The sequence below is a fragment of the Serinus canaria genome, chromosome 4 (assembly GCF_022539315.1).
Source record: "Serinus canaria isolate serCan28SL12 chromosome 4, serCan2020, whole genome shotgun sequence".
In the NCBI taxonomy this organism is placed as follows: domain Eukaryota; kingdom Metazoa; phylum Chordata; class Aves; order Passeriformes; family Fringillidae; genus Serinus; species Serinus canaria.
This window is the reverse complement of record NC_066317.1, coordinates 54,185,176-54,207,590: the sequence shown is the minus strand read 5'-3', so window position 1 is coordinate 54,207,590 and position 22,415 is coordinate 54,185,176. Positions and strand designations below refer to the sequence as shown.

At 35.2% G+C, this 22,415-nt stretch overlaps 1 protein-coding gene across 1 annotated transcript in view; it reads right to left on the bottom strand.

The window, feature by feature from the left end:
* Positions 1 to 22,415, bottom strand: part of ADGRA3 (adhesion G protein-coupled receptor A3) — a 55,069-nt gene that overhangs the window by 9,280 nt on the left and 23,374 nt on the right. Inside the window, exons 4-14 of the mRNA XM_030238931.2 lie at positions 21,128 to 21,199; positions 20,160 to 20,231; positions 18,607 to 18,767; positions 17,517 to 17,730; positions 16,422 to 16,586; positions 9,526 to 9,727; positions 6,300 to 6,449; positions 3,738 to 3,899; positions 3,258 to 3,461; positions 2,259 to 2,472; positions 1,853 to 2,061 (exon numbers count right to left, since the gene is read on the bottom strand). Coding sequence (XP_030094791.1) covers positions 1,853 to 2,061; positions 2,259 to 2,472; positions 3,258 to 3,461; positions 3,738 to 3,899; positions 6,300 to 6,449; positions 9,526 to 9,727; positions 16,422 to 16,586; positions 17,517 to 17,730; positions 18,607 to 18,767; positions 20,160 to 20,231; positions 21,128 to 21,199 — 1,825 coding nt within the window. The remainder of the gene's footprint in view (positions 1 to 1,852; positions 2,062 to 2,258; positions 2,473 to 3,257; positions 3,462 to 3,737; positions 3,900 to 6,299; positions 6,450 to 9,525; positions 9,728 to 16,421; positions 16,587 to 17,516; positions 17,731 to 18,606; positions 18,768 to 20,159; positions 20,232 to 21,127; positions 21,200 to 22,415) is intronic.

Genomic DNA, 22,415 nt, shown 5'->3' with positions numbered 1-22,415 from the left:
TGAGCCTGAGACCAGAACCCAGAGTTGCACAACATGATAGGAGTCTAGAAATGAAATAGGCTATTATGACTTTTTTTTGTTAATACATAGATAGGCATTATGAAAAGTTTTTTTAGCAGCACATAGACATCCAGAGTTTCTGCAGTGTATAATCTGTGTGCAAAGAACATCTGTCAGATGAGTGTTATTCTGGGCCCCTCCACTTACCCCCTCCTCTCCAGCCTAACATTTTGATAAATGGCTTAATACTTAAAGAATACCAGTTCTGCAAGTATATGAGCAAGTATACAACAAGAGCTACTGACAGAAAAGGAAGAAAGTTGCCCCTTTCTCTAACTTGATTTCTGATTGTCAACAGTTCCCCCAACAATTCACAAGCAGACATTCACACAATCTTGCAACGTGTTAATTCAGAATTAGTCTTTATAGAAGCAGATTGAACATGCTTTTCAATTTCCTTCCTCCTGGTGACAGAAATGTGACCAGTTTAAAGCATAATCTTTCTTTACATGCATATTATACATACAAGTGAATTTTACTTCTGTTTTAACAAATGCTGCTAAATTTTAGGAAATTACTATTTATTTTAAAAATATCAAAGAAAGGAACACTACTTCTTAAAGTTGACTTGATTGCAGAAGTTTAAAGTAATTTAAAACAATACCCTCAAAGGTAAATTGAAAAGTTGCTCTCTTTGAGCACTTTTAAAAAGCTTGGCATGTAAATCAATTTTATGTAAGTTTAGCCTGGTAATTACCATTTAATTCTCTTCTAGGGAAGATTTTTGAAAATCTGAGTCGCTAAAGAAAAATATCAACTTCTAATCCACTATTCATCATAAAAGAGTGCTCTTTCTTCCATGAATGATTACATAAAAATATGTATTTTATTCCACATGGAACACATTAACTGCCACAAAACCCATACCAAATTTACATTTAACAGTATTTCCTAAATCTCGTAATATTTCACTCAGCTTACTACCAGTCCATCTTATTTATGTATCACATTTAATAATTTAGCATCTGTAGGAATTATTGACAAGCAGGGTAGCAGTCCCTATCTATAAAAAGGGAGGCTTCCCAGGCCAGACTCTAAAATTAAGAATTCTGAGAACAGACAAAGAAGAAATTCAGCTTCCCAAGTGCAGAGCACTAAAAGAAAGTGTCTCTTCACCATGCTTCAGAACTGGTTAACTATTTTTTTGATACCAATATGCTTAGACTAGATTTTGGATACTATTTTTCAGCAGTATTTAAAAAATATTTTTCATAGTTACTATGTGTTTTGATCTTTTTCCATTTCCACTGATGTCTTCTGGTAACAGACTACATAATAGTGAATTAACAGTTAATTTGAAGTGAATTAACGTCTTTGGTTATGGATCACAGAAAAAACACCTGGGAAACACTCCTGGTCAACTGACAAATAAAACAAATCTAATCTAAAACAGGAACGATAGTTTAAAATAAAGAGCAGAAACAGTTGAAGATAACCTGTCATTCATAGACTAAAGTTCATGAATGTTCATGAATTTGATTAAGTAACTCGTTAAAATGTGTTCCTATAATAAAGTACTTTGCATATGGAAATTCTTTTTTTCCTAGTATATCCAGTTGTTCATTAATTATTTATTACCCAATTAATTACACTTTGATAGATTTCTGCTTAAGCCTCATCTAACCTCAACGTTTACATCAACAAAAGCAAAAACTAAAGATGTATTTATATGTCTAGTTTTATGTGAAATGGGAATGCTCATTTTCCTTAACACAAGAAAAAAAACCAAACAGAATTGTATCCTCAAACATTTTTAAGATCCAGAAAGAAATTAAATTCCCAAGTGTCATACCATTAAAACAGCATAGTTGCTGAGGGAGTAGCACTGAATGGTGGTAATATTTTCATCAGACAGAAGGATGCGACAGCCATCAGATTTCCATCCCCCTTGTCCGTTCAGGAGATCGAAGTCCCACTGAGCTGCAACAGCATCTGCTCCGTGTGCAATGCGCCGCAGTGTCACGTTGATAGGAGGGTGGTGACTGGCTACGTTTAATCCATCTGTTACAAAGAAAATGTATTTGCACATAAACTTCTCAGCATGTAACTAACACATACAGATGCTAAAACGTTCTACTGGATACACTAATAAAAATAAGGGAGTATACTTATTGGATACTTATGTGGATATACTAATCAAAATAAGGGAGTCAAAACTGTTTACTAAAGATCATAAAAAAGTAATAATAAAAACAAACCTATCTTGGTAAGAATAACTGGAGTTACAACTGTACGACGTTTCCCATCATCAGCCAGATTTGTTGAATTTCCTGTTGCTGGGAAAAGCTTTCCATTGCGAAATGCAATAAGCTGAAGCTTGTAGACAGATTCATCAGCTGGTCTGATTTCTCTTTTTTGTTTTTGGGTGAAAAGGGAAGCTGGCAACTGGATAGAGGCCTCTACAATTGTGTTCTAGAAACAAACAGATTTTTTAAGTTCAAAAGAGAAAATTATGTTCTTTACAGAGATTAAATTAGCAACTCCTCTATATGTATAGGGTCAGATGAATGCATTTAGCAGACTATGCATCGTGATCAACCTATTTGACTGTGTTTACAAGTATTTCAGGATAAAATAGCTTAATCAGGTTATTAAAGCCTTAAAACATTTTTAAAGAAAAAAAGTTAAGAGGCTGCAGTTACCTTACTTGCTACAGAGAGTAAAGTTAAAGTTGGTATCGGTAAAGTATCACGAGAGTTTTTCGAGACTAGACTATTTGTAACTAGAAGCAGCAACCAACACAAGCAGAGAGAAATGCTGCAATTGTGCACTAGTACCATTCAAAACAAAATGCTGTGTACAAACAGGGTGGTTTTACTTGTATATAAATTATACTTGAGTGAGAAGCATGCATATAATTTCATAGAATTACACAAACATAAATTGTAATATACAACCTGCAGTGACATTCAAGCAAATTAAGTGCTACAAACACACTGGTAAGTTGGGGAATATAACTGAAAAAAATACTTTTATGGAACATGAGGAAGCGTTTCCATTTTATACACACCCATATAGAGATGTGAGTATGTGTGTGTATATGCACATGCACACACAAAACTATCGTCTCAGGTCTATCTTCTACCTCATGCTTAATTACAGTATTACTCTCAGCAGAATATTTCACATTTTTAAGAGGACTGCTAATATTCATATATATTATTACCAAGTCAGTAGGGAAACAAAGAACATCCCACCTTTAAAGCCAGGCTTGACAGTGTATTTGAAACATTGCACTTAAAGCTCAATTGTTTATCTAGATTTCCATCTGGGTCTCTTCTCCCATAATCACTGAGTCCTGTGCGGTCTGATGTAGCCACTTTCTGAAATACGGTGCAAGTCATCCCAGTGAAACCAGCAGCCTTTATTACATAGGCCTCAAGAGCAATATTTGGAGAATACTGTGACAACAAAAATCAAACATGAAATGATTTTACACACCACAGTCAGGATAATAAATAATCTGAAAGGGATTCTCTGTCTTCACAGAAAAACACATCCAGAAAACCATCTTGGTTTATCTGGCAGGTATAAATCTTTTCAGAGTATTGCTCTACTCCCTTCAGAAATAGTAGGCATTTCAGATAATGCCAGCATTTATTAAGAAAAACAAAAAGTTACTCAAAGTCAAGAGCGAGCAAAACCTCTTCTAAATAAATAAATAATTTCATGCTTACAGTAGAATAAACTTGAGCTCCATTTGCAAGGCGATACATAGCGATTTTCTGCAGACACTGTACAATTCTGGTGCAAGCCTTGGCTTCCCTTTGTGCCATCCACAGAACACGCTCATCAGCCAACATAATATTACTTGCTATGTCCACCATGACGTCGCCAAGCTAAAATGGAAGAGAAGTAAGACTCTTATAAGTATGAAAGCTTTCAGCAGGTAGGGTCATTATCAGAAAATACAAAGTGAGTTGGCAGAACAAAAAGCACAAAGAAAATGATTGTTCCTACTTCCATCAGCTCATCACGTTGAGATACTGAAACACTTTGACTCAGACACTTACTCCCACTGAAGAAAAATGTAGTGCCAATAGAATGTATCTGTTCATACAGTATTTAGAAAAACACCCATGATAAATATATTATTAAAAAAAAACGGTACAATACTCCACCTTCTACTGTACTAATTGTGTAAGAGGACCATTTACAATCAACTTGGAAACCAAAACTATACATCAACTATAAAGCAGTTTGCATGTATGACAGAAGATAATAGGAAAAGAGTAAACCAGGCAAAAATTAGCATACATCCCTTCTGTTTTGCTTCCTTTTAGTGAGTCAAACTTTTTTATTGCTTTCTTGTTTGCCTTCAAATTTACATGACCTGTTTTAGGCCACTCGTTTACATAAGAGAGACAGCAAATATCCATAGGTACCAGTGCTGCTTTCAAACCATCAATTACATTGTTTTAAGTTCACAGTCCTCACCTGCTTTCTGTATGAATAACAAATACAAACTATAAAGGGAACTTACTTAATTAAGGCCACTGTACCAAAAATAACGAGCACCTATAAACATTGACAAACATTGACCTATGCCAGATTTTCACATTTAAGGAGCAGTGACAAATACTGGACCAAAAGTAAGGATGAGTGTAATTTTTAGTTAAACTGAGACAAAATGCAACTGACAGTGCCTAAATTTAAGGACTGGAATTTTCAGCTGGAAAAGACAAAGGGTAGGGTGAGGAAGGTATCTCCTTTACTATGCAGGCTTCCCAATTTTTTTTTTCCAGAATATTACTAATAAGGAGAGAACACAGTAATTTGCTCTTCTTTTTAAAAATCTTCAAATACAAAGGCAAGAACTGGAATGAAAAAGTATTTGTTACTTTGAGAACTGTCTGAGGAATAGAATTTTCTATCTGTAAAAATTCTTGTATAACACAGAGCCTTAAGCAGCATTTGCAGGCTGCAGTCCTTTCATTAAATCTTCAACAACAAAGTCAAATTAATTCAAAGTGTTTATCATGACTTATTTCTACTTGAGAAATGGTAACAAGTTTTACACATCAACAAACAGTGATTTTATAATAAACCAGTAGAATTTGCAGAATTTAAGTTGCTTCATGCTCTTATAATCTATTAAACATTATCCTTTCTCCTACTTATTGACGAATGTACAAGTTTTTCCAACTGCATTCTAAGACAATCTGCTAAGAACTTTCTGAACAATTGTCTTGTTGCTTCTGATATGAAAGAGCTAATGAATTGTTATTTATTGTACTAATCTTTCAGAATAGCCCCTTTAGACCAAACTAGGGAACAAATACGAAGGCGGTGTACGTGAATCAATACAAATAACAGCATCAAGAACAAGTTCAGAGAGTAACACCCTGAGCAGAAATCAAGCCTTATTAATAGATACTAAAATTTTTACATCAAATTGTACTCATGTTCTTTAAATATACCAGCAAATTACAGGCTGGCTTCAAAACAAATCCACTGAGAAAAAACCCAATTGTCTAAGATAAAAATCCTCTAAGGAATTCTGCAAAGGACTTAGAACCAGCATTTATGGTTTGCGGGAGGATGGACAGGGAAAATTTAGCGCTTTTTTTATGCACGAGTTTAAACTCGAGGCATTGTGGTCTCCAAATTCCCAACATGCACTGTACAGTGAGATCAATATAACCTCTGTTCAGCAGTGAAACAGAGAGTTTCTACCCACTGGTGGGACTATTCAACTACTTGCATTTTTCTCCCCAACGATGAGCGTTCTCTAAGATTTTGTTTTAATGTCTTATGTTAAATCCTGCAAGACAGAGGAGTATTGAAAACCTTAGAGATATGGCTCAATATTGAATAAAGACAGTCTATCACAGTGGAAGGGGAGAAGATAAGTCTTGTTTTATTCATTATTGAGAGGATCTCTGAGGCTTTCATTATTTGTGTTTTTAGATAAGAACATACCAATGAAAACCTGTGTGACCCACTCCATATTAAATAAAAACAGACTTACTGTACCTATCTCCCTGCTCCAGTGCTGACCAGAGGTGTTACTCACATTACAGGTCCAGTGAATGCTGGATCATCTCAGCGCGAATGCAAAGTCTGTGACCATGGGTCAGCAACTTCAGGGACCTACTAAACAAACAAAAACATGGAATAGAATCTGACAATCCACTAACTCAGTGCCTGCATCTAGTGTTGGGAAGATTTCACTGCTCAGAATACTTAAGCACAAACACTTTAGTTATCTTTAAAGTGATGGCAAATTATCCAGTTACCTCTTTATATTTTTCAGCAAATCTTCCAAATTTCTCTATCATTTCAGCCACAAAAATAACATCCATTTTATCAGAAAAATTTGCTGCTTCAACTGTGTAAGCCAAGAGCTGTCTTGCTGTTGCCACTGCATTAGTGAGGTTGAGCGGCATCTAAGCAGAAAACAAACATGAGCATTTGAAAAAGAACAAGACAGAGACAACACTTCACCAATTAATAAATAAGCATTGATCCAAAGAGGAGAGCAATTCCTAGAGGGATCACAGTGATTTGAGTAGCTAAGGACCACCACCTCATCTGTAAGCAAAAACATTTCCTACAAGCCAGAGAACTACTGTTTTGTACTGGCAGCCAGCAACTGGGTTTTGTGCTGTTGTCCTAGAAGGGAGAGGTATTACAACAAAAAAAAAAGGAGAAAAATCTCCCAAAACAGTATTGTCAACTGTTTATTTTCATTTTCACCAAAGCCAAGGCATGACAAAACAAAGCCCTTTAAATATAGCATTTTTATAGGAAGAGAAGCCAAAACCAATTCAAACACACCACTGCCACAGCATTTACTCTCAATTCTGTAATTACAGGAAGCATTTGGAATAGCATACATGCACAAAACAACCAAGACAGATCTCACTATGACAAAGGTCATGATTTCACTCCTGAAACAAACCCCATGCTGGAAAATTCTTCACTAAATAAAACACAACATCCACATGCCTGAGCCAGCAGGAACCAAAAATGGGAAATTTTACACAGTACACTGGAAAGCTGTGCTAATGTTATCAGCTCACGTTCAGATTCTGTTTATCCATGATAATCCAACCTACAGAGGCTCTCCCTCTGGTTTTTGATGTGGAGATATCAAGTCTGCCCAACTGAATTTGAAAAGTGCCGCCTAAGCACAACGATATATTTGTCCTTGCCACTCGTAGCACTTATGTATAAATTTCAATATGAGTAATGGTAGTTAATTTTTTGTTAATATGCTAAAAGTTATGCATTTAAAGTGCAAATAAAGTTCAAAGTCATAACACATACTGAACAAAGTCAACTTTTAAATCCAGACACTCTTTATCGTTTCTTTGAACTTTTTCTTTAATCAATAATTTCTTGTCACCTAAAACTGTACTTGTTCAATACACAAGCAAGAACAGTGGAATCTGAATGCTCTTGTAGAATGTTATAAAGGTTTCATTTTATTTTACATGTGAACCTTTACTTGATTTAAGATGTTTGGCAAAGTTCTGATGTTCAAAACAGCTCAACTACCTTTCTTCAAAGGCTATAAACACGCTTGCAATATGATTACATTTAACATTAGTCTCAGAGACAAGAAACTTCTTGCATAATATTGCTAAAAATTCCAGGCCTACCACACATAAAAAGAAGCCAACTTCCATAAGTAAAAAGAACTCCCAAACCCAAAACATTCTTCTTCTCCCTTTAAAAAAAATTCAACATAGAATACCTGTGTACATTTATTTTTCAGTACATAAGAGGTTATCTACTTCACACATGAAAATTATTCTTCTGCTTTTCTGAAGATTCCAGTCTGATGGTCACACTTTAAACTTCCTAACACAAAGCTGACAACATTGTTCCACAACCTGAAAAATGTTGGCTAACCAAAAGCAGTTATAACAACCTTAAGTTATCTAGGCTCTTGAGCATCTGGGCTATAGTAAATGGACAGGAATGGCATTGAGTTGTCACAGACCTTGCAGAACAATGTGAATTCCCAGGTGAGAAAAAAGCAAATCAGCAGCATTGAAGTTCTATTTAAACTAACACCTAACCTTTCTGTGTCCCAGAAAAGAACAAAGTGATCATCTCTCTCCTGTTAACCAGTCAAAAAGAAAGAACATTTGAGCCCTCAAACCTGTTTCATGTGACCAAGCCATGGCATGCACCTCTAGTGCTAGGAATAGAAAGCAGTAAAGCAGAAGAGTTATGTCAACCTCTAAGTTTTTTGGGGCCGGAACAGGCATTCCCTTTTTTGTTTTCCCTTTTCACCCCTGCCATCCTTGTTGGCCAGCGCCCAGGGGTCCTCAGGGAACCAGAGAAGAAGAAAAAGCTGTGTCAGCATCATTAAGTACCTGAACACAGAGGGAGCAAGCCGGCCCATCTTACACAATGGGCAGTACAAGTCTTTTGCCTCAAACTGGAGTTAGCCCAATCAAGCGGACACCAAGATTTCACTGTGTGTATAAATCTAAGGCATCCCAAAGGGGAAAATACCAGTTTAGATCTGATTGTCCTGTTTGGGGGCTGATGTGCTTCACACAGGTAGTGTGAAGTTTTCCCTAAAAGAATGTGAGATGAACTGGAACATTCCAAACCCACACAACATGTAGAAATCCTACCCTGGGCTCAGACAAGCACCACGACCCCATGTTAAACCTAAGTGGTGCTACCAACATCATCATCCAGTAACCAAGTATTATTAATAAAAAAAAAAAAAAAAAAACAACTCCAAAACATCTCACCAAAAACAATCTCATATTTCCTTGGGTTCAACTGTTGCATCCATACTAGTGATGTGACTGCCCAAGTTGGAAAACAAGCTCAAACCAGAAGTTCATAGCTTTATGGAGTAATTTCCAACAGAGCACCTATACAGACAAGGATGGGTACATCGCTGCAGAACAGCATTTGTGGAAGTGTGCATTAACTACATAAACCTCAAAAGGAACTTGTAGCTGAAAAATTTAAATTCTAGAATGCTCTCTTGGATTCTGGTAAGTGCTACCAGATAAAGTAGCCTGGTTAATACTCACTACGTTCACTATTTAACCCTTATCAATCACGTTGAATCTACCAAAGGTTTACAGCAACAAAGGCAGAGCAGAGTTTGACTACTCTCTACCACTATAAATGAAGAGAGCTCTTCTCATTACAGATTAAGCCTGCCTTGTTACTTTGCAGCATGTGGGCAGAACAGGGCATCCAGCTGACAAAAATAATCATGACAAGCCATTCTCTTATGCTATAGATAAGTACAAAGAATAAAATCTTACTTGCACTTTCAATCTAGGAGCACTCAAAACAGATATTAAACCAAGTTTTTAACCTAAACCTACAAGTTTCAGTATTGTACTCAGAGGCATGTGTCCATCATAACCCATCTAGACCACCAGTATTTCCAGCTTGGAGAAGATAAAGGGTCTTCTGAGTTTTTATTTTCATTAATTAGATTTTCATAATTTGGTTTTACAGAAATGCACAAATTACCTGATTGAACATATAAAGAACTCGAGTCACATCATTTGCATACTGGCACCTGGAGTAGTCCTCATCTGCCCAGTACCCTCCCCTGTCACATCTGCGCCAGGCTCTTCTCTCATCTTGTGAGTTGCCAGGATATATCCCACTGCCAGCAGAATAACGTGTACACAGCAGGTATGCTGTGATGCCTGCCAATGTTCTGGGCCACCTGGGGAGTCAAAAGGAAAAAAAAATCCTCACATTTAGACAAATTTACATGACAAGCAAATAAGAGGATTAAGCACTACAACATGAAATAAAGAGACACTCAAAACTAAGCATCTCTAAACTATTTAAAGGGCCACCTTGGCTCATCTTCAGCATTTTCAAGCTGTTCATATTTCTGTCTATTAACAAAATGAGTTCTAATGCCAGCATGCTTTTTTTAATTCTTCATAAGGTTTCAGGTGGAGAGAAGAAGGTGCTTATAAAACAACTAAAAATAGTTTACAATTTTTTGATAAAAAACCTTGCTTCGTTCATGAAAAATTCCCTGTTAACATTATAAAGGCAAATTGATGCTTGCTTCCTACTTGTCCTCTACACATGCATCAATACAACTTTCAAACAACTGCATTCATTTTCATACCAAACTGCAGATATGAACAGAAGATTACATTTGTAGTATTCAAGAAACACCAGTAGCAGTAGTACAACCACTCTGATCAGTTTTGCAAACAAAATACCAAAGAGAATTTAATTGGAAAAAATTTGCTCTTAATGTCAAGAAAGCAGAAAAGAATTTCTTTCACTCAAGGTGTGTGAAACTATGCCGTTCTTAAGAAAAATCCTAACATTCTCTCCACTTCCTCCTCTAATTTTACTGCATATTTTATCTGTAGAAACACACACAGATAACAACAAAAACCCCAGAAAATAAATTGCAATACATCTGTAATACACTGATCATTCATTAGAGCAGAACTGATCCAAGGAAAAAAATAAAAATAGAAGAAAGAAGAAAACCATTCCTGAATTAAGATGCAGTGCTGAGCAGACAGAAGGGACAAGGACAAGGAATGGCAGCCAGTCTGGCTGCCCCTGCTTCTGGCTCTCTACCCTGTTATATGCACAAGCTTATATGCATAAGTGCTATTTCATCATTCAGAGCACTAATTCTTAAATTTTAGAAGTAAAATGGAATACATACCTAAATTGCAGAATGCTCAGTATCTCAAATTTAACAATGCAACATGTAAGGTTTAACTAAAACTGAGAGCATGTGAGCCTCGCTGATTCATCCCAGGCTTTCTGTAGTCTCATTATGTCAAGCTCCTTTAAGAGTCTTTAGAGCTAACATAGCTTTTCTACATTTTAAGTATTTCAAAGGGCCTTGTACAAAGCAGTTGAGTCCAAAAATTGAAACTGGTCAAACAAAACAAATTTGGTGTATTATACGGTGATTTTAAAGTTCGCTTTTATATCTGGACTGCATTGTAGTAAATGGCCGTTTATTCACTATCATCTAAATTAAGAAATGCTATGAACATATTGATATTTGAAAAAAAAAAAATAATTCGCTGTTTGCACGAAGATGAAGTAAACACCTTGAAGGATGTTCCATATCCAGGAAATTAAAAATTTAAGTTATCTTGCCAACACAAAGAAACTGAAGAAGTCAGCAACATTTCCTTTTCTTATTCATCAGTTAAATAACTCCTCTTACTGAAGAGGAGTTACTTATTTTCACAGTTCTTCTTTCTGAGAGAAGTAATTAGCTCCAGGGATGGACAAAGGCAAAAAACTACATTTCTCAATTATATTAAGCGATAGAAGATATGAACCTTTTAGGGTATACTAGAAGTCTTCTCTATTTTAAATTCCCCTTTATTCCTAATTAATTCCAACAGAACAATTGTAACACGTTCAGTAATGGAAGAGAGACAGTTCAGGCCATTTCGACTATTACTTAAGTTTGGGCAAGAAGTAGCAAAAAGATAGTTGCTGGTGGCATCCCAGTATTACATAGGTCACTGCAACAATCATAAAAGAATTCTCAGTCAGTAAGAAAAGTAATGCAAAAGACTAGATAATAAATATAACAAACTAAACTAGGAAACAAGGACTTAAATTTAACTACCTTTTGTCACAGCTTTGACATTACAGTAATGATCAGCTCTCCACATTGTAGTGACAATTTCATTAAGAAAAGGAGACTGTTATAATGGCCATTACTAGAGTATTTGAATACTAGAAGAAACAGAAGATTATTTAGATATCCAGCAGAGCTTCATCCAGCCCAGCAAATATTCATTCACACACACTCAGAACCTCAGCAGCCTCTTGAAGTAATTAAGAGAAATGTCACCATCAACTAATACCAGAAAGGAAAACTTACACCAGATTTGGTGACAATGGAGATAGTTAAAAGAAAGAGGAAAAAAAATTAAAATCATCAGCACAGATTTTAAATGCCTAGAATCATATTGAGGTATTCCAGAGAATGTAAATTAATTAAAAGAACAGATATAGACTCCGCAATGGTAGCAAAAGAATTTTAACATCTTTTTAACTGCAAAGAAAGAAAAAGAAAGGACAAAAATCTTCCTCAGAAAAAATTTCAACAGTATTGTTGTGAATTGCCACAATTCCAGCAGTAATCTTAGTGCAATGTTACATGCACCTCAGCAAGCTAACAAAATATCAGACTGGATCATGTCTGGCCAACTCTGCTCATGGAGAGAGCAAGTTATGCATCTGCTGGGAAGGGAGGGAGGGACAGCAGGATACAATACATGTACACTTATCCAAGTCTCTGAAATGTCAGTAGCAACAAATTGAAATAAGCTCTGATTCAACACAGACTAGAAAAACAAGTACAAAGATGAAATACTTCTGTGCTCCCAATTTTTATGTATTTATAATAAGCCTTCAGAGAACCGAGCCAAAAAGAAAACAGGCAGATGAGGACAACTAATAAATCAGCTGGCACAGCTGTTACAAGGCATGCAGGCCCACAAATACCACGCATAATACACTCAAACCTCCACTTCTAGAATGCAAAGTCAGGTTTCCAGAAACACTGCCACTGGAGTACCAAAGCATAATTTCCAAAACCATTTATCAATGCTGAAATTTTTATATTAAGTTTTGACAGAGATGTCACTTTGAAAGGGGTATTTGTCTCTGTCTTTAAAGCTTTCTGGAAGTTGTATTTTCCCAAAGCATTTTCAGTAGAAGTGTGGTCAGCTCAGTTTTCACTGAATGTATCACCTTACAGAGTGAATGCCACACGGCCTTGGAATAATTAAAATTCTGTGGTCCTGACAGGTTTTCTGACACAACCTCCAAGACAAATATTTTAACTGAAATATGGCACACACTGTTCCTTTTCTCACTATTCACATCTAGTGCTAAAGAAGTAGAAAAAGACAAAACAGTTTCTCTCTAATTTCTCAGACTAGAACTCAAATGTAAACCAGGTTTTTCAGGAGAGCTTTAAATACTATGCTTTTAAACAAGTAATATTTCTAAGCTATATATGTATCTTCTAGAACTTCTACAGTCAAACAGAAAAAAGTGAGAACACTATTTCAAAGGTTATTTGATTATCACAAGGTTATTTGCCTTTTCTCCCTCTTCCTATCTCCACTTTCCCTATTTTTATTACCCCTCTCTTTCATTATTGTCCTTTCACTCTCCCTGAGTTTACTTTGCATTCATGTCCCTACACAGCATTTTATCATCTTTTGCCATGATCTCAAAAGAATACAAGCAATGCCAGGTAGTCTTATAGTCTACACTACCTTTAGAACAAATTTAGATATGTACAGAAACATTTTACTTTTAAGACTAATGTATTATTTGTATAATGATTTAGAAAGCTTTCTACTAAACCAGACATAAAAAGGACAATTTAAAACTCAACAGCTCTGTGCCATAAACTCACATCACAAAAACAATACAAATGCACAGCACCATAGAAAGATACACTTTCAAACAACAGCATCTCTTAGCCTCTTTACTCTCCCATGCACAAAACCCCTTGCATGGTACAAGTTTCTTTGCAGCCCAGTGGTGAATGGAGAGGGGAACTGATAACTGATTTTGGCTTTAACTACATTTCCCTTATTCCCTAGTTATGCTAAATGAATGTTAAGCTGTACTATTCTCAGTCATGAACTGTTTCTTCCTAATACCTGTATGACATGAGCTAAAGAGTTTCCAGTTTCCATCAAAGAAAGGAGGACATCCTTCCAGCAGAGCTCAAAAGGTGTCATGCAATTCTTACCATGCAAACAAAGGCTATGTAAGTTTGTATTCTTAATTTCTTGTGAGTCTAAGCTTGAGTATCTTTCACAGTTCACCCAACTGCTAGCAGAAGTGCAAATCTGGGCCGTATTAACACTCTTATTTCATTACTCTGTATAATTAGGTGCTCAAAATTTATCACATATACATGAGTGTAGACAGCTGTGGGGGAAAAGATGGTTCATTTACTTTTAAGCACTTTAATTTCATTTCAGGAGGAAAAAAAAGGCAGACCATGACATTATAAAAGAATCCTTTCCTTCATTCATATTATTTCTGTTTTGAAAGCACTCATTTCTTTAAATGAACAGTAACTTTCAGTTACAAAGTTACAATGAGTTTTTATATCATAATTTCATTAGTTTACAGATAGTCCAGTCTCTTTTTATTGCATCTTAGTAAACCTCTAAATTCAGCACAATAATTACAGTTTTAAAATACATTACGCCCAATGAGTAACACTTTTCAAAAATGTAATTCTTATATTTAAAAAAGAATCAACTACCAGCATAAAATTATGCTAAGAGCAACACTTAAAGGATTTACTGAAGTGGAAGTATTTAAACATGCAAAATGTATTTTCAATTTAATCATTGATTGTAAAATACTCAGGGAGTTTATCTGAGTAAGACTTAGAATATTTAAGTTAAAGAAAACATATTCCAGGATGAAGTTTTTGCCAAACCTTTGCAAACTATGCTGAACTAATACTGAGCCAAAGACACTGAAGACAAACACCCTCCTTTGCTGCTCTTTGCTATCCCATCTCTGCAGGGATAAAAATCTAGGTGCCAGTTTTGAAACACCATCCAAGCTAAAATGACTAACCAGTTCCAACTAAAAAAAACCTATAAAATCAAATACACCTAGGATCATTTACAGCCATCTGCTCAGAACCATTTTCTCACTAGTCAAAGCCTTATTTCCATATGCTCTCAAAGGTGAAAAATTACTCTTTATTATTACTCTACCCTAGCTACAAGAAGAAGTCTTTTATAGTAAACCCAGACATAGTGAACTTTTTGATAAGCTCAACATTTCCTGAAAGCTTATTTCTTTCTACTGAATTCCAGAGGGGGTAAATCCTATTACACTGAACAGTCACTGAACAGCATAGGTTAATTTAATGGGAAACACTTTGAAATAAGCCTTTACCATCTGTTTTCACCTCTAATGGCAAATCAAAGAAGAACAATTCACACCTGTATCATAAAAAAAATGCATAAGTGATTTAAATAGATGTGTTCTTTGATGAATACAACCTGTGTCTTTTTGACTTTCTTCGCCTTTTATCTAATGCAGGAAGAAGTTCTCCTTTTCTAATGTAATGCTTATCTCTGCAGTTGAAACCACCACAGTGTAAAAAGAGAACATGCACAAAGTTACTTATATAAATAATTCCTTACAATGTGGAAGTGAACTTCTTCAGTAATTCTAAATTGCCTCTGTGCAGCCAGTGATCTTAACACTAATTCCCTTACTAATAGTTCCTGTTACTCAACCTTTCTCAAATTGTCCAAGTGATGAACATAAAAGAGATCAGCTTGGAAATAATGCTCTCAGACAGGACTTTAAGTGAATTTTTGCTACAACTGGAGGTCTTCTTCAGTTGAAAGCTTGTTTTTCCCTCCCCCCAAAAGCTATATCCCTGTTGAACTTACTTTCCATGTCTTAATATAAAAAATACATGGTCTTAGATCAGCTATATACAAAGAGCATGACTTAAACTCTAATGCACAGAGGGAAAGGAAAAGTTTCCAACTGTAAACAAAAGACCAAGCAGAAGATCAACACAGCCAAGCAGGATAAGAAAAGTGAAATGGGTGGGTAAAAGCAGTTTATACAACATTAAGAAATCCTATGCACCATAGTGAACACAATGCTATTGCAGACACTAATTCTCAGTAGGAAGTACTGCAGGGAGGTAAAACACAGAGTAGTCATAAAGGGAATTACCTTACATATAGAGAACCTATACAGCTGGCACCTCCAGGAGTAACGTGCTGTTAGAGTGACCAGCAGCAGAAAGATCAGAAAAGGGAAAACAGGTGAAGAGGTAAGAAAAAAAAGATAAAATACTCTGCAACATTCAACACAATGGAATATCACAGCTACCACTACAGTCCCAACAATCATTAAAAGAAAGCAGCACCATTCTTATTGTTTACTCCAATATTCATGGGGGGGGGGGAAAGGAGCCAAACTATGTTGCATATTTCTAAAGTAGTTGCATATTTTGTCATATAGGAGCAGAAGGCTTTTAAAGAGAGAATGATAACCTGGCAGAAATCCCCCTGTCAGTATGTCGTCTAACTCAATCTTATTGGTAATCTACAGAACTTAAACTATTTAAATAATTTCATTTATGTATTTCAAGTATCATGGGTTAGTTTCAGTATCTTTCAAGGACGTGTTACCAGGCTCAGAGCTTAACATTTCATAGTATAATTTCTGGCACGTCTGTCAACACACAGTAATTCAAAACAGATAAAAATCTATTACACACCATTTACAAGCAAACATCCACACAGGTGCCTCTAATGCATAAGATCTTAGAAGAGAAATTAAAGGGACATTTTTATTACTCTGAAAAAAAACCTGAGGTTACTAACCTGAAATCCCCTTTATTGTTCACAACCCTCTCTGGAGGGCAGTACTGTGCAGAACTTTCTAACACCACAATGTCTACTGTCCTTGTGTTATTCCCACGTCGGGTTTGTACATGACAACCCCAGTTCCCCGTGGAGCCAGCCTGAATGTTTGAGATTGTCAGTGCACTGGAAATATAAAATAAAAGAATAAATCAAAACAGTCTTGCAATAACATTTATATAAGCTTTTACCAAAAGATGAATCAAGTACAGAAAGACAATGGAAGAAAAATCAAACTACATACAGCCATGAGTGATCTCAGAAAACCAGAGCTATTTACATCTCAAAGTACTGTAATTAACAGAGAAGTATTTACTATTCTTTGGGCTTTTAGTTTTGTCAAGGTAGGAAACAAAAAGAACAGCCATAGTAAAAAGTCCTCAGACTTCATAGAGAAGAAAGGAGAAGTCCAAATTCCTTAAGTGTTATCATTGCTATTCAAGACAAAGTTTTTAGTTGTTTAGAAAGGCCAAACTAAAATAAACTCCCAAAAGCATAATTTGCTATAAACACTGACGCTCTAATTTACTAATACAGTTACAGGATCTATAACCACTCAGTAGATGCTGAATAGGTCAACAATCTGCTGCAGGCAGAATAAATTACACTTATAGATCTCTGCTGGAGAACAATATTAACAACTGTGGTGTGCTCAAAAGGAAGAGTAAAGAATCCATGAGCAATTCAGTTAAATGCCTTAAATGTTTCCCACATTTTCATAATTTTAACATTCCATGAAAGCAAACGTATCCTACCACAAACATATTTTAAATTAATGCATTGGGTGAAACTTGCAGAAAATTAAAACTCAACTGCAACTTCCTCTACCTAATCCTATTTTAAGCATGCAGGTTTGACCTACCAAATCTCTAGACCTCCCTTCTCCAACTTTATTGTTAATAGGAGATGTGTGAAGATTACTTCCCTACTAGGGATGTTTCTGTGAACATGTTCATTCAGTGACAGTATGAGAGGGCCTTACTGGTTATGGTAATAGTCACTACATCAGAGCAGAATGCAAAAAGCAGGAAATAAATTTTCTCACTATGGATTCACCTTGCAATCAATGAGCAGTTATGAATCATGTTTTTTTCAACAAAAATACCCTGGGACTCATCAGTTTCCACTATCTTCCCGTCCTGATACCACAAGACTTGCATGTCTTGATCAATATATGAAGCCATACATTGGAAGGGTAGACTGTCTCCTTCAAAGACCACCTGACGATGAGATGGAGTCATATAGAAAGATGGTAATTCAAGCGGTGGTTCTAGAATTCAAGACATAAAACCAAAATTAACAGCAAGCATCTGTTAGAGACCTAATGTTCAAAAGAGGAGAAAGATATAAATAATTGATACTCATTTAGTGTATGTCAATATAAAGTTGCATCTGATGAGAGGCATATAAAAATACATTCATTGCATTGGATGTTGCAAAATACAAATTATCATCATATTCTTTTTCAAAATGTGTATACCTTTAATGTAATATATTTCAAGGCTCTTTTGCTAGCCCATATTGAAAATACACATTTGAAGGAAAAACGTCATTATGCATTTTAGTTCTTCCCAGTTTTTCACTTGGACTTCAAAATCACAGTAACATACGAGTTTTTATTTTTACAGTTGGAATATTCCAATATAAAAAAAGAAGTTATGCAATTGGTCATGGTTTTGTCACAAAAAAAAAAAGCTAATCAAGAATAGAATCACCACGCAGGAAAGCAGCCCATAAAATTAAGATTCTTTTAACTTCAGAAATTTGGGGTTAGAATAATTGACATATCTGAAATCACATAGACCTAGGAAAGAAATTATCAGTTTCTGATTCCTCTCGGGATGTTTACGTAAAGATCTCTGAAAAACACAGATAAGCAGGAAAGAAGAGTTTATCGAGAGAGTGTTTTATCCTTTGTTTCTACAAATTAACATCCACCATCATCAATTTACTTATTATTTATTTCCAAAAGCAAGCAATAATGAATCACAACTCAAGATCAGCCTTTGAAAAGGATTTGTTATTACCACTGTCATTTAACTGCTGAATTTTAGGGAAATGAAATAAAGCAAAAAAGTCAGCTCAATAATATTAGCAGAACATGGAATGCATTAGAAAACAAATACCAGTTGCCTGGAGTGCTTACCACAGGTGAGAAGCTCCTGTTTAACACCAGTCACTGCCTGTGACTGAAGTGACTTGGGATAGGCACATTTAGTCTCACGTACAGTTATGTTTCTTTCCTTTAACCACTGATGCATCCACAATATGTTGCAATCACAAAGAAGATAATCAGTTTGAAATTCTCTGCAACAAAACACAGGCATTTACAGTGACAAACAGCAGAATTCTGAGGTCTGAAAGCTTAACTTTAACAGTTGTGCCATGCCTCTCATTGTCACCAGGAAGACAACAAGCAAAGTCTAGACTACAGTGGATTTGCCTACTTTTACCTACTGGAAATTACTCTAATCCTCTGCAAGTACTCTGAGAACAAAAGGACATACTGCCTCAGAAAAGGAATACTCTCCATAAATATGAGGAATATCTAATACCAGTACATGAAAATAATACTAGTAAATTCTTTCATGGAAAGTGTTCATGCTGCTTCAAGTGCAAAATAAGAAAGAATTGCTTGAATGTGCACTGTCATAACCTAAGAAGATACTTCATTGCTTCAATGTAGTGACCAAATGCTTTAGCAGTAAAATCAACTGAAATAAAAACAGCTCCTCAACTATTTCTCTTTTCAGAAGCACTATTCATACAATTTCATTCTGCTTTATATGAGAATCATAAGGCTTTTAATTGACTCAGTCTTCTCCATATAATTCAGTACTTTCTAGTAAAAAGACATACTAAATCCCCTATAGATGCTAGCTGAAGTCAGCTAAAATAAGGGATTAATTAATTAATCTGTTCAGAAATTATTATTTTATCTGTTTAGAAACAGATAAACATGTAGCAAAACATATGGTTATGTCTACACTGGCTTTTACCTCTAGTGACAACATTTTCTTTCTCTTTTTGTCTAGAGGATAACACATCACAGGCAGAACACTACAAACACTAAATCAACATTCCCTTAAAACTTCTTTGGTGTTTGTTCACATGAATTCCTCCAGATCAGCCATTATTTTAATAATAATGAGTTATATCCAGGTTCTCTTGTCATTTCTGTGGTGTAGCTGGATAGCAACATTTATGCAGGCAACTAAAATATTAGGAACAACACCTTAGGAACAATTAAAGAGCTGAAGGGAGGGAAAGAAACATTCTCCTTTATAAATATAAACAAGAAATTAACTCAGTGTCAAACTGAGAAACCAAAACTTTTGATTAAGTTTCAGAACAGGGAACCAACTGTCATGACTACCAGGGAAAAGCATAAGCTAGTCATCAGCACTATTTTTTCCTTTACCTTCTTTCCTACACAAGATTACAACTCATGAAACCAAGAGAGAGCAAAGGAACATGAGGCTGATATTTACTCACTGCTATGTGTAACAAAACAATACTGTTCAAGGACTAAGATCTTGCTTAGAAGTATTTGGTTCTTTCACCATAAAGGTGTAAAATGCTATTTATTTACTATAAATTAATAAATGATACATATAGAACAAAACCTTTAGAAGCCCAGATGAGAAAATGGCTTTGTTTTTTTCAGAATAATGTAGGACTAGATGCAGAAGTACTTACAGAGACTTTAGTGAACCAAGATGATCAAATGTTCCCTGTGTAAGTGTAGAAAAGAGATTTCCAGAAAGATTCCTGAGAAATAAAAGTATGTTCATGATTTCAACTCATCCTTAGACAAATGACATGTGAAATAAAAAAACTTCTCTTCAATATAACTCTATGTTTAAAAGTTACAAGGTACTATTACGACACTGTAATTAGTTCACAAGACTCTAAGAATAAAAATCAGGTCTCAATAGCCTAGTAAAAATCTCCAAATAAACTGTTCTCTAATATTCTTGGTTAAGGTGAAGAATTTCAAGATTGGAAAAAAAGTAAATGCAGAGACTTTACTTTTATTTAAAGCATAAACTGGCAGATGTTGAGCACAGATTTCAAGAAGTGTAAAATTAATTTTGTGTTCACAGTGAACTGCTGTCTTCCTATTAACATGCTCTAAGAAGCATGTTCAATCTATCAGAATGCTTTTTTAAAATATTATCCATACAACTTTCTATATATAAAAGTGTAAGCACTGTATGTAACAAACTAACAACCAGGGCAAAGAAATATTTCATAATCTTATACGTTATCCTCTTAAAGTAAATGAAGGACTTCAAAACATGCAAGACTGCCAGCAAAACAGACTGACAGCAATGCCACTGTATAAGGCATGGATACTGAAAGAGTCTACAAGGCTGAAATATTTTTTTAAAGGAAATATTTTGTACAGTCTCCTAGTCTCCATCCCAGCTACACATTCTAAGAAACTTGAAAAGGGCTGCAAGGCCAACAGATCACTGAATAGCGAGGTTTGGGTTGGCCCCAGCACTTGTTTTTAACCTTGCTACTGAGTCACAAACCACAACCATAGGCACTGGCTGTCTTTCAAGAGCACACTTAAATAAACTTCTCCCCTTGAAACAAAGAAGGTTAACTTACACAAGGCTAAAACTTAAGTGTATTTATGTAAGACAAATTATACTTACAATCTAATAAGGTTTACAAGTCCTCTAAATATATCTGCATTCAGGCAGCCTATTCGGTTGTTAGTTAAGTCTCTATAAATAGAAAAAAGGAAAAATTGGAACAAGCTGGTTTATTTCCAAATGACATACAGTCTACTAATAGAAGCACTTGAACAAAAATTCATGAGTAACAGATTGCACCATATGCATATTTGGTCTTTCTCAAGAAAACCCACAAGGTACTGCTTGTGGGTTTTCTTGGGCGTCTACACATGCACACAGACTCCTTAATCCATCTCTTAACTAATTATAGTTTGTCCATATACAATTCAACAAGCCTAGACTTACCAATAAATTCCCTTAAACATGCTTGGCTTACATCCCTACCTAGCAAATTTTCATATTTGTGTAGTATTTATATATATTTATGTATAAATATATATATATATATATAAACAGAGTACGTAACTTAATTTTTAACATGTCAGAGACCCATAATAGTGCATTTATTATAGATAAATAAAACCATTTCTATAATTATGCTTCAATAAATACTTAAAAGTTATATATTTTTCGGTATAGGTCTTGAATCAAATTATCAAAAATTCTTCAAGTAATAAAAATTAAGCTTGCAAGTAATAATGATCTAGAACTGGCTCTTCAGTTTTACTTTTAAGGTTTTCAGAAGTGCAATTACCAACACACTTTTGTTTAAGTGAGCCAGATCATCTGATCAGTTACAAATTAACATATATACTCTAAAAATTTAAGAAACAGGACAGGGGAGGAAGTACCAAAAAATCACTAATATTCAAAAGGTGTAACAATATAACAAAAATCTGAAGAGTGTTTAAAAAAAGAAAAAAAAAATAATGCTGAGTTTTTGTTTTTCAAGTTTGATCTGGTACAGAACTTTTACAGGCAAAGCATAAATGTCCCAAAAATATGTTAATGGGAATGTTGGCAAAACCTTACAAAAAGCAGCATAAATAGTGCTGTAACTTCAGCGTAGTATTAATAGCAACTCTATGTTCCACTGTGACCTTTGGAAAATAAAAATCATGAGCTTAACATTCAACAAAACAAGACTTGATGGAATCAAAGCTCTGAAAAAATGTCCACCCAGCGAGGTTTCAAGCCACTCAAGCACAAAAAAAGGAATAATACAAGCAACTGTCAGAACAAGGGAGGCTGCCAAGCCACAAGCAGTGGATGTTCTTCAGTCATAAGGTTGAAAGCAGACTTTGTTTTATACATGCGTGTGTGTGATATAAAACACATGTATGTTTACAAAAATTCAGAATTTTAG